At 43.0% G+C, this 12,343-nt stretch overlaps 1 protein-coding gene across 1 annotated transcript; it reads left to right on the forward strand.

The window, feature by feature from the left end:
• Positions 1–447: 447 nt before the first annotated feature.
• On the forward strand, positions 448–10,125 carry LOC148149162 (uncharacterized). Its single transcript, XM_087990236.1, is given in 4 exon segments — positions 448–590; positions 1,008–1,172; positions 3,456–3,588; positions 9,316–10,125. Coding segments are annotated over 4 exon segments (1,251 nt in total).
• The last annotated feature ends 2,218 nt before the right edge of the window (positions 10,126–12,343 follow it).

Genomic DNA, 12,343 nt, shown 5'->3' on the forward strand with positions numbered 1-12,343 from the left:
AATTTGAGTGTTTCCTAAAGTTGAATGATATTCTTCATGTAAGGACAGCTCAATATCAGCCATCATCCAATGGTCTGGCAGAAAGAGCAGTCCAAAGCTTGAAGGCAGGTTTAAAGAAACAGCCTACAGCTTCACTCGATACCACACAGTCCGAGTTCCTATTTGATTATGGGACCACCCGTCATGGAACCACAGGGATAGCTCCAGTAGAGTTGCTAATTGGAGGAAGAGCCTGCACCAGGTTCAGTCTGATCTTCCTGGGGGGGAGAGGGTAAAACAGCTTAAGAACGCTAACACCAGACACAAGACACTGCTGAGCGAGAGAGAGAGAGTTTACATGGGGGATGAAGTTTGGTTTAGGAACTGTGGCAACGGCCCTGCATAGGTAAGAGGCATGATTGACACAAGGTCACGTCCAGAGATGTATAATGTTCGGGGGTAGGTGCGATGGTCCTGAACAAGCACATGGAGTATGAGAAAGCTGCAAATTCACAAACAGTGCAGAAGCAAAATGCACCCGATTCCTCTGCTATTCGGAAACCCGGAGTTCTCCTTAACCGTCAAGTGTTGAAAATACCTCCGAATCTCAGGTGGACATGGCAGAGATCTTCAGAGGTTTGACACCTTTGCCACCTGAAGGGGAGAATGAATTTCTTCTGAGAGACTCTGTGTATAAGAAGCGAGCTACGCTGCATTACACACCAACCATATTAGAGACAGAGTTGGAGAAACCTGACCCCAGGAGAAGCTATAAAAAATAGCCCGAGGGGGAGGAATGTAGTGATTGTAACGAGGCCGGCCAAGTGGACCTCATAGAATATCAGCTTCCCCATTTGGACCAGATTAACAACTCCATTAAAGGCTTCCAGCCTCTGTGGAGTTATTTCACTTACTATCCCTGCTGTGAGGCTCCTTGTCTGATGGTGGATACATGGTCGCTATGCCTTGTGTTTGCCACTCAGACTCTTGCATACCTGCATTCTTTCACTCTTCCTCTGCTTTGTCAGCAGTGACTCCCTGCCAAATCCAAGACCTATTCCTCCAGGGGATGCAGGCTATGGAGAAGAAGGGAAATTTGATCAGCCACCTGTTTTCTCAGGTGATAAAGAGGTGTCTCTGATCGAGGTGCTGACGGAGCCATTGTTGATAATGAGAATGCTGAAGCTAGGATGGTACTGAAATGAGACCATCAACCTGATAGTGGCCAGGTTTGAGGATGAATGACTTTTCATGAACAAATGTGGACAATGAGAACTGTGAGCTAATTCTGATGCAGGGATGATGTTGCCCTCAGAGAAATGCTTGCTTCATATCTTAAAAACAAGATTGTACTTTGTCACTACCTTTAATTTAATTTATTCCCTTAGAAACAATGATTACACCTTAGCCAGATCATCAGTATGGAGTTATGCAGGATTATATGGGGGGATGTGCTTAGATAACCTCAAACTTTAGCCTTCAAGGGGCGTTCACGTATTCCAGAAACAGAAAGGGGTTAAGGGGTGCTGACTGACCCTATAAACCTAGCTTAATGTCTCGCTTTCCAGAGGTTATGATCCTTCCAACTTGCAGCCTCAGCCAGTAGTATTTTTTAGTTTCTGTTTCAAATTCCTGAGTTGGGTGTGTTTGACTTGTGCAGGAACATATGCAAATAGATCCTAGGCCCCTGAATTTGCATTGTGATGGCTCTTTTGTGAGATGAATTAGGAGAGATGGTGGTTGTAATTTTTTTTAATTTAACACTGTTGTGACTGTCCCACTGTTCTAAGCATCAACATCATATATTTGTTTGAGCTATTTCCTGATATGGTCAATCAAGTGCTTTCTCTTTATTAGACTTGAAATACCAAGATTCATAAAATGTGCTTACTTAACAAAATGTGTGATTTCTTATAAAGAAAACATATTCAATGATGATGCCAAACTGGTGAACATGTTTTGTTTGTAATATGAAAATATAAATAATTATCCCTCTAAACAACATAAACAAATATAGACACAAGTTAAAGGGAAAAAATGGATTTCTCTCTGCAGAGACTTACTTTGGGGAAAAGAAAACACTTATAGTCAAGTTATAGATCTTGAAAAAAAGAGAACAAGGTGTGGAATATTCAGATGTCTGTCAGTGTGGCGTACAGTGATAGGTGGCATTAAACACAAGTTGATATCTCTGCAACCCTAGTCACTGTAGCTTGTTCAGAAAACATAGCATCAATGATTCTTTCAAACAGAATTCAGGAGGATAAACCAAGTTCAGACTGGACAAGGCCTCAAAATATCACATTGGACCCACAGTTGCCTGGAAAACTGATTTGTGATGCAGAGTTACACAAACAGTGTAGGCTCAATTTGCAGCTAAGGCCCCACCTTCTCAAACTTCCTCCTTGCCTGATGTCTCTGAACCTCAGGTTAAATTCATCAGCAGACATCTCTCACAGATAAGAGTGTAGCTGATGATCCTCCGGGAATTATGGTGAACTCTTCCTTTTGGAAACCAGAGAGCTTAGCCTGTCAGCTCTTTACCTTTCCCGGCTTGGCCAACAATTGAAACAACTAAACAACCTGACAGCCATAAACGCAGAAAACGGATCCACAGTAAACAAGCAGTTATCGCACAATGTGTGGCTTTTAAGAAATGTCTTGTTAAAAAGTTCCAACTTCCTTGCATTGATCGCTTAAAAAAAAACCGTATCCACAAACCTTCAAACACAAGTCCACAAAAAATTTAAATATGAAACCACTGTGACAATACATTCAGGCTCTGCACTAAACTCTATCTCCATCACTAGCTACATTTTTTCCTTTGATATTCCCCATTTACTTCTTTGGTCTCCCTCATCTCTTGTACCGTTCCTGTTCTTCCCATTCCTTCATTTATTCCCATCCGGATCTGCCTGCCCAGCCTTAGCCTAACTCAGTCTCTTATTAAAATCACATGATCTTTCTCCCTCCTTCACGCACCTAATTAGCCCATTATACTCCCCGCCTTAAACATGCCACTCCCACCTGTTCTTTATCCCCTTGGCAATTCTCTCCTCCATTTCCTCTTGGATCCTGTCAGTGCTCCTGACAACCATGCCCTTTAGATTTTAATCTTTTTAATTCCTTCCACCGAGTCCACCTTTCTCCAAACCTTTTAAGTCGAGCCCCCTTTTGAGGTGAGCCATGTTTGCCTGCCCCAGTCAGCCTTGATGCAACATCAAGAAACGGTTGATAATGGAGGCACTGGATACTGCAAAGGCTACGGGCCCTGACAACATTCCAGCAGTAGTACTGAAGACTTGTGCTCCAGAACTTGCCACACTTCTAACCAACTTGTTCCAATACAGATACAGCACTGGCGACTACCAGACAATGTGGAAAAATTTCCAGGTGTGTTCTGTACACAAAAAGCAGGGCAAATCCAACTCAGCCAATTACTGCCTACTCTTGATCATCAATAAACTGATGGAAAGGGTCATCGACAGTGCTATCAAGCAGCACTTGATCACTGACACTCAGTTTGTGTTCTGCCAGGGCTACTCAGCTGTAGATCTCACTACAGCTTTGGTTCCAGCATGGACAAAAGAATTGAATTCCAGAGGTGAGGTAAGAGTTATAGCCCTTGACATTTTGGCCACATTTGACAATGTAGCATCAAGAAGTCCTAGCAAAACCAGAATTGATGGAAATCATAGGGACAACTCTCCATCAGGAGGAGTCATATCTTGGCACAAAGGACAATGGGTTGTGGGTGTTGGAGGTCTGTCATCTCAGCTCTAGGATACCCATGCAGGAGTTCCTCAGGGGAGAGTCGTGGGCCTAAATGTCTTCAATTTCTTTATCAATGGCGTTCTCTCTATCACAAGGTCAGAAGTGGGAACACTTGATAATAATTGCACTGCGTTCAGCACCATTCATGAGTCCTCAGATACTGAAGCAGCTCACATCCAAATGCAACAAGATCTCAACAACATGCACATTTGGGCTGAAAGGTGACAAGTAACATTTCCATCATCCCAATGCCAAGCAATGACCATTTTCAGTAAGAGACAATCCAACCACCATCTTTTGACACTCGATGGCATTATCATCACTGAATCCCCCACTATCAATATGTGGGGATTGACCAGAAACTCACCTGACCAGCTGTATAAATGCAGTGGCTGTAAGAGTAGGTCAGAAGCTAGGAATTCTGCAGCGAGTAACTCATCTCCAGACTTCCCAAAGCACATCCACCAAGGTTCAAAACATGAGTGTGCTAGAATACTCCCCACGTGCCTGGATGAGTGCAGCTCCACCAACATTCAAGAAGCTTGACACCATCCATGACAAAGCAATCCACTTGACTAGCACCACATCAACAAACATTCACTCCCTCCACCACTGATGCTCAGTAGCAGCAGTGTATACCATTTAGAAAATGCATCACAGAAATTCTCTGAAGATCCTGAGATAGCACCAGCCAAACACATGATCTCAACATTTAGGAGGACAAGGGCAGCAGATACATGGGAATATCAGCACTTTCTATTCACTAGCCTGACTTGGAACTATACCATTGTTTCTTCAAGGTTGCTGGAATTCCTTCCCTAAACACATTGTGGATTGCAGTGGTTAAAGAAGGCAGCTCATGGCCAACTGGGGATGGGCAATAATGCTGGCCCAGCCAGGATGTCCACATCCCAAGAGAGAACAAAAAAAATTGTGCTTGTAGAATGTTCCACACATAACCACTTTGTGAAATGTCCTGCAAGTAAAAAACATGGTGAGCACAATTAACATTCATAAATGTAAAGGAATTACATCACTGGTGTTACTGGCAGGGATATTTGCACATGAATGTTTTGAACATGTGTACTGAGAGTATTTTGGGGATATGAGCAGAAATTCTCATGAATAGAATTGCCTGAACACCAGCATCTGTGATACTGGGTACCCAGAGGATGGATCTTGCACTTGACTAAAAATGAATGCCAAATGCTTCAGCTTTGCACTAATGTGCGGGACTCCCCCATCATTGAAGGTGAGGATATTTGCATGACCTCCTCTTCCTGTTAGTTGTTTAATTGTTCAATTGTTAACTATTCAAAACTGTCCCTCAACTGGAGCAGAGTCCATAGGAATGTAGAGTGCTCATGGTCTGTGGAAGACCAGAGATAGCCCACTCTTGATCCTCCATTGATTGAATGTTTATTGTTTCAATGGATGTGTTGTAGAGATGGAGGAATACATGATACTGTAATCTAATACTGCGGCGTAGTGGTAAATATGTTGAAATAGTTACTATTCTGTGGAATTTTATTTTGGCATTTTCTTAAATTTTGATTTTACAAAATAAGGGCAGGGACACATAGTTCAAAGTCAATGAAAACCAAAATTAAATGAAATACAAAACACGCCTCTGACCTGAATCTGCCCCTCTCTGACTTGTTGAGCTAGGTTAAGTATATCCTTAATGTTTCTTTTTATATTGGATCTTGCCTTTATATGATAATTACAATGAAGGGATTTGGATGGTACAGTACATTGTAAATCTTATTACAGCTAAGACCAAGATTTATGTTCTAATATTGGTGGAATGCAAAGCATTTCTCTCTGTTGGAGGTGTCTTCTATAACATACGTGGGTAATTTCTATTCAGTTCCTTCTGTGAACAATGAGAACAGCATTCTTAATTAGCCCGAAGATAATGTGGAAAGTAGAAGTGCCAACTTAATATTGTAATTCCTCAAATTGAAGAACATAAATTATTCATTAAAGATGAAATGACAGACATGGGTCATCAGGTTTAGAATTGGCAGCACACCTATTTGCATTTTCTGAAGATCTCCCAAAGAGATACTGGAGATTATGATCAATAAGTAAGAATAGATGCGTCATTTATCCAAGATCCCAGAAGCTTAGAGAAGGCAGTAGAGAACAATCCCTCATATTATATTGAAACCCTGTTTAATAATGGTTCAGAGAATCAATGCTGCCATCAGTCTGGACAATCAAAAACATGCCATTCAGCACTAACTGTAACAATGCTTCTACAAGGTCTCCTACTGGGAATATTTGAGAACACAAAGGTCAAATTTCAATTGCTTGGACCATTCAAGATGCAATCTTTAGTGTCAGCTCAACCTAAGTTACACTAACCTAGCATGTTATGTCTTTTCAAATAAATACAACAACAGTTCAGGAAGATCAGAAACAAGCATTGCTATAAAATTACCAAACCTAAATTAAGAACTGACATTTGGAATATAATTGCATTGTGGAGATAAATATGTTTTACTGAAGCACAATTGATAATTAATCATTTATGTCACAAATAGCCATTAAAAATTCTGAATTCAAACATCAAGAGTGATGTTATTATTCTTCAGGCGAACGAATGATGATCAGAAGGCCTGCATGTGACACATGATGCAGTGTTTATACATACTGCTCTTGTGCAACATTGCTACTTGGTTCAGAAGATGTTTGAGCAGCAAGTGTGACCATCTGGTGTAAAGTAACCTGTATTGACAAGATGCATGAATGATGTTAAGGCGATGTCCCTAACATAAATAACTGAGTTTTGCTCACATGCTGGGTGCAGTTTCACAGTCATTGCTCAGACTGAAATAACAATAATAAAAATAGGCAGTTTAGTGTGTTATATTTATTAATCAAATGGTTCCTGGGATTGCAAGTCTATCATATGAGGAAAGATTGGATTGACTGAGCCTGTATTCACTAGAGTTTAAAAGAATGAGTGGGAGATCTCATTGAAACATATGGTATTCTGATAGGATGGATAGGCTGAAGGCAGGGATGATGCTTCCTCTTGGGAGGTGGGGGGGAAGATAAAAGAAAAAAAATGATATACATTGCTGGAGTCTAAAAGTGTCAAACATTATGGGGAAGGCAGGAGTACAGCATGAAATGGAGTGTCAACCATGATCATATTGAATGGCGGAGTGGGCTTGAAGGGCAGCATTTGACTGAGTGTGGCATGAAGGAGCCCTAGCAAAGCCAGTGTCAATGGGAATCGGGGACAACGTTCTACCAGTTAGAGTCATATCTAACTCAGGGGAAGAAGGTTGTGGTTGCTCAAGGTCAATCATCTCAGCCTTAGGACATTACTGAAGAAAATTTTACGTTCGTGTTCTCTTCCCAACCATCTTCTGCTGCTCCTTTAGTTTTGAAAAAGGGTCACTGGATTCAAAATGTTATCTCTGCTTTCTCTCCACAGATGCTACCAGGCCTGCTGAGTTTCACCAGCAATATCTGTTTTTGTTTGTAATAAACAGCCCACTTGATTGGCACCACATCAGTCATCTTCAGCGTTGACTCCTTTCGCCAGTGACACACAATGAAGCAGTGTCGACCACCTACAAGATGCACTTCAGTAACTCACTAAGGCTCTTCTGACAACATCTTCCAAATGCATGACCTCTACCTAGCAGAAGGACATAGGATGTAGTTTCATGCAAACAGTACCATCTGCCAGTACCAATCTGACTTAGAGCTATATCACTGTTCCTTCACTGGCACTGGGTCAACATCCTGGAACTTCCAAGGACTGCAGCAATTCAAGAAGGTCGCTCAGTACTATTTTCTCCATGGAAATTAGGAATGGGCCATAAGTGCCAGCCAGCCAGTGATGCCTATATCCCAAGAAAGCTAAAAACAAAAGAAAACACTCAAAGTTCCAACTCAGCCGGTGCATATTGGTCCAGTCAGGCCCAGCCACCTCAACTCCAGCTGAGACAGTGATCCAGGCAGTTTATACGAGTCAAGATGTAAACTCAACCAGCATCCCTAGTCAAGAGCCGGGCCCATCCCCAAGGCACATACAGGGCAAGGTGATGCCTCACTGGGATTATTCTCACCTTATTTCATGAAACAATACCCTTCTTCATTTTATTCAACAGCATCACAATTGTTGATTCTGATGTTTTTTCATTCTATGTTAGTTCTTCCTATTTACCACCATTTTGGTGGTTCTTTTCTGGTCTCTAAAATATTCCTAATCTGTAGGCATACTGTTAGAAATCTCTTGTTTTAAACTTAAATACCCTTAACAGCCATTGTAATCTACAATGAGGGTTGTTAGAGGCTCTATAAACTCCCTCACTTGCATTTTCTGACACCTGTTATTTCTAATTTCTATCTTTCGATTTCCTGAACCAAAATCCTTTCTCACAAATATCTTTATGACATCCTTTATTATGAAGCTACCTCTAGTCCATTTCTCTTCTGCCTGATTTTCAAAATGTCGTGCACCCTGTAATATTTTTTCTCAACCTTGATCATCTTGTTACCACAACAGCATTCTGGAATGAAGTATCCAAGTAGCTATTTCCTTTCCTGATGCATCATACTATCCAAAGCTCAGGTTCCAGCTCATCAATTCTGACTGAAGTGCCTTGCCACAGACACTTATTGCAGATGTAGTTGTCATGAATCACAGTCCATGAGCACCCGTATGCGACAACTACAACTCATCCCCTGCCCTGCCATGTTTATGTATTTTGTTTAACTAAAGATCAAGGATGTTCTGATAGAGCTCTTCACAACGTGAGTTAGACCACAGCTTGAGCGCAGTGTATAGTTAGGTTCACTACATTGCAGAAAAGGTACTTTTGCACAGTCGGGTGCGGAGGAGCTTTATAAGGATATTGCCAGGACTGGAAATGTTTAGCCATGAGGAAAGTTTGGACAGACAGGCATTATTTTCCTTTAAACAGAGGAGACTGAGGGGTGATATAATTGAGACCTATGAAATGTGAGGGATCTAGATAGACTAAATAGGGGCAATCTTAAGCTGAGGGATCAAAAAGCAGGTGGTGCAGATGTCAAGCAATCGCTGGAAAGATTAGAGGGGAGCTGAGGAAGTAAGTCTTCACCCAATATGTGATTGGAACCTGGGGCTCTCAGCCTGGAAGACTGGTAGAAGCAGAAACTCTCACCACATTTAAAATGCACCTCAATGATTGAAAAATCACTTCCGACAGAGCTTCCTTTTTAATGCAGGAAGTTGAGATTTGGCTAACTAGCTCTATTATAGCACTACAACTGTAGTGTCTCCCACCTGCCCTCCTCCTCTAATCAAGTTAATAAGGTACGGTTCATTTCTAAACTTCCTTTATTGAATATAAGTTTATTGCTTGATTTTATAGCAATTGAATTAAGCTTTCTTGTTTAGTATTGTGTGGGTGTTCAGATAAGTGGCATATGGATGCTAGGGCAGTTGCTTGCTCCTCCTGCAAAATGTGGCAGGTGAGAGACATGACACATGTCTCCGCTGGCTACATCTGCGGGAAGTGCACCCAACTCCAGCTCCTTGAAAACTGTATTCAGGAATTGGAGCTGGAGCTGGATGAATTGCGGATCATTCGGGAGGCTGAGGGGGTAATTGAGAGGAGTTACTGGCAGTTGGTCACTCCTGAGGCTCAGGATAAGGATAGATGGGCTACAGTTAGGGGGAAGAAAGGGGACAGACAGACAGTGCAGAGATCCCCTGTGGACATTCCCCTCAGAAATAAGTATATCATTTTGGATACTGCTGGGGGGGATGACCTACCACAGGAAAGCCATAGTGGTCAGTTCTCTGGCACTGAGCCTGATACTGTTGCCCAGAAGGGAAAGGGGCAGAATAGAAAAGCGCTAGTGGTAGGAGACTCGATTGTTAGGAGAATTGACAGGAGATTTTGTGGTCAGGAACGGGATTCCTGGAAGGTATGTTGCCTCCCTGGTGCCAGGGTCCGGGACGTCCCCGATCGGGTGTATAAGATTCTGAAAGGGGAGGGCGAACAGCCAGAAATCGTGTTACATATTGGCACCAATGATATAGCCAGGAAAAGGATCGAGGATATGAAAAGTGATCTCAGGAAGTTAGGGTGGAAGCCACAGAGCAGGACAAACAGAGTAGTGTTCTCGGGTTTACTACCGGTGCCACGAGATAGCGAGGCGAGGAACAGGGAGCAGGCGCAGCTTAACATGAGGCTGTGCAGCTGGTGTAGGAGGGAGGGCTTCAGATATGTAGATAATTGGGATGCCTTCTGGGGAAGGTGGGACCTGTACATGAAGGACGGGTTGCACCTGAACTGGAAGGGGACCAATGTCCAGGGTGGAAGGTTTGCTTGAGTGGTTCAGGAGGATTTTAACTAGTATGGCAGGGGGGTGGGAACCTGAGCTATATACCAGTGGTGAGAGTTGATGGAGATGAGGCAGTAGCAAGAGGTAGCACAGCCAGTGGGAAGGAATTTCCTGGGAAAAAAACCAAGGGATCGGTTACAGTGTGTTTGCTTTAATGCAAGGAGTATCAGGAATAAAAGTGATGAGCTTAGAGCATGGATCAGTACCTGGTGCTATGATGTTGTGGCCATAACAGAGATGTGGGTTTCTCAGGGGCAGGAATGGTTGTTGGATGTTCCAGGGTTTAGAACATTTAAAAAGAATAGGGAGGGGGGAAAAAGAGGAGGGGTGTAGCACTGCTGATCAGAGAGGGTATCACAGCTACAGAAGCTTCCATTGTCGAGGAGGGTCTGCCTACTGAGTCAGTATGGGTGGAAATTAGGAACATTAAGGGAGCAGTCACCTCATTAGGGGTTTACTACAGGCCCCCCAATAGCAGCAGGGAGATTGAAGAAAGCATAGGTCAGCAGATTTTGGAAAAGTGTGAATGTAGTAAGGTTGTTGTAATGGGTGACTTTAACTTTCCCAATATTCATTGGAACCTCCTTCAAGCAGATGGTTTGGAAGGAGCTGTTTTTATAAGGTGTGTTCAGGAGGGTTTCCTAACTCAGTACATTGACAGGCCAACGAGGGGAGAGGCCATTTTGGATTTGGTGCTCGGCAATGAGCCGGGGCAGGTGTCAGATCTTGTGGTGGGAGAGCATTTTGGTGATAGTGACCACAACTACCTCACATTCTGCATAGCTATGGAGAAGGAGAGAAGCAGGCACAATGGGAGGATATTTAATTGGTGAAAAGGAAACTATGATGTTATCAGACGTGAGTTGGGAAGCATGGACTGGGAGCAATTGTACCATGGAAAGGGCGCTATAGACGTGTGGAGACTGTTTAAGGAACAGTTGTTGCGAGTGATGCATAAATGTGTTCCTCTGAGACAGGCAAGAAGGGGTAAGATAAAGGAACCTTGGATGACGAGAGCAGAGGAGCTTCTCATCAAAAGAAAGAAGGCAGCTTACGTAAGGTGGAGGAAGCAAGGGTCTTGTTCAGCTCTAGAGGATTACAGGTAAGCGAGGAAGGAACTCAAAAATGGTCTGAGGAGAGCCAGAAGGGGGCACGAAAAAGGCTTGGCAGGAAGGATTAGGGAGAATCCAAAGGCATTTTACACATATTTGAGGAATAAGAGAATAATCAAAGAAAGAGTAGGGCCGATCAGGGATAACATAATGAACTTGTGTATAGAATCTGAAGAGGTAGGGGAAGCCCTAAATGAGTTTTTTGCTTCTGCCTTTACTAAAGAAAAGGACCTTGTAGTGAATGAAACCATTGAGGAGCAGGTAAGCATGCTGGAACAGGTAGAGATTGAGGAAGCTGATGTGCTGAAAATTTTGACAAACATTAAGCTTGACAAGTCGCCAGGGCCAGACCAGATTTGTCCTCGGCTGCTTTGGGAAGCGAGAAACGTGGTTGCATCCTCGCTGTCCACCGGAGTCATACCTGAGGAGGAGGGAGACAAATGTAATTCCTCTCTTCAAGAAAGGAAATAGGAAAATCCCCGGCAATTACAGTCTAGTCAGTCTCACGTCTGTCGTCTGCAAGGTGTTAGAAAGGATTCTGAGGGATAGGATTTATGACCATCTGGAAGAGCATGGCTTGATTATATGCAGTCAGCACGGCTTTGTGAGGGGCAGGTCATGCCTCACAAATCTTATTGAGTTCTTTGAGGATCTTACTAGACACGTTGATGAAAGTCAAGTGGTGGATGTGGTGTATATGGACTTCAGCAAGGCATTTGATAAGATTCCTCATGATAGGCTCGTTCAGAAGGTCAGGAGGAATGGGATACAGGGAAATTTAGCTGTCTGGATACAGAATTGGTTGGTCGACAGAAGACAGCGAGTGGTAATGGAAGGAAAGTATTCTGCCTGGAAGTCAGTGGCGAGTGGTGTTCCACAGGGCTCTGTTCTTAGACCTCTACTCTTTGTAATTTTTATTAATGACTTGGATGAGGAGATTGAAGGATGGGTTAGCAAGTTTGCAGACGACACAAAGATTGGAGGTGTTGTTGACAGTATAGAGGACTGTTGTAGGCTGCAGCGTGACGTTGACAGGATGCAGAGATGGGCTGAGAGGTGGCAGATGGAGTTCAACCTGGATAAATGTGAAGTGATGCATTTTGGATGGTCGAACTTGA

This window comes from Chiloscyllium plagiosum, unplaced genomic scaffold, assembly GCF_037043375.1.
Source record: "Chiloscyllium plagiosum isolate Xiang-an unplaced genomic scaffold, Cpla_swu_hap1 HiC_scaffold_9, whole genome shotgun sequence".
Lineage (NCBI taxonomy): Eukaryota > Metazoa > Chordata > Chondrichthyes > Orectolobiformes > Hemiscylliidae > Chiloscyllium > Chiloscyllium plagiosum.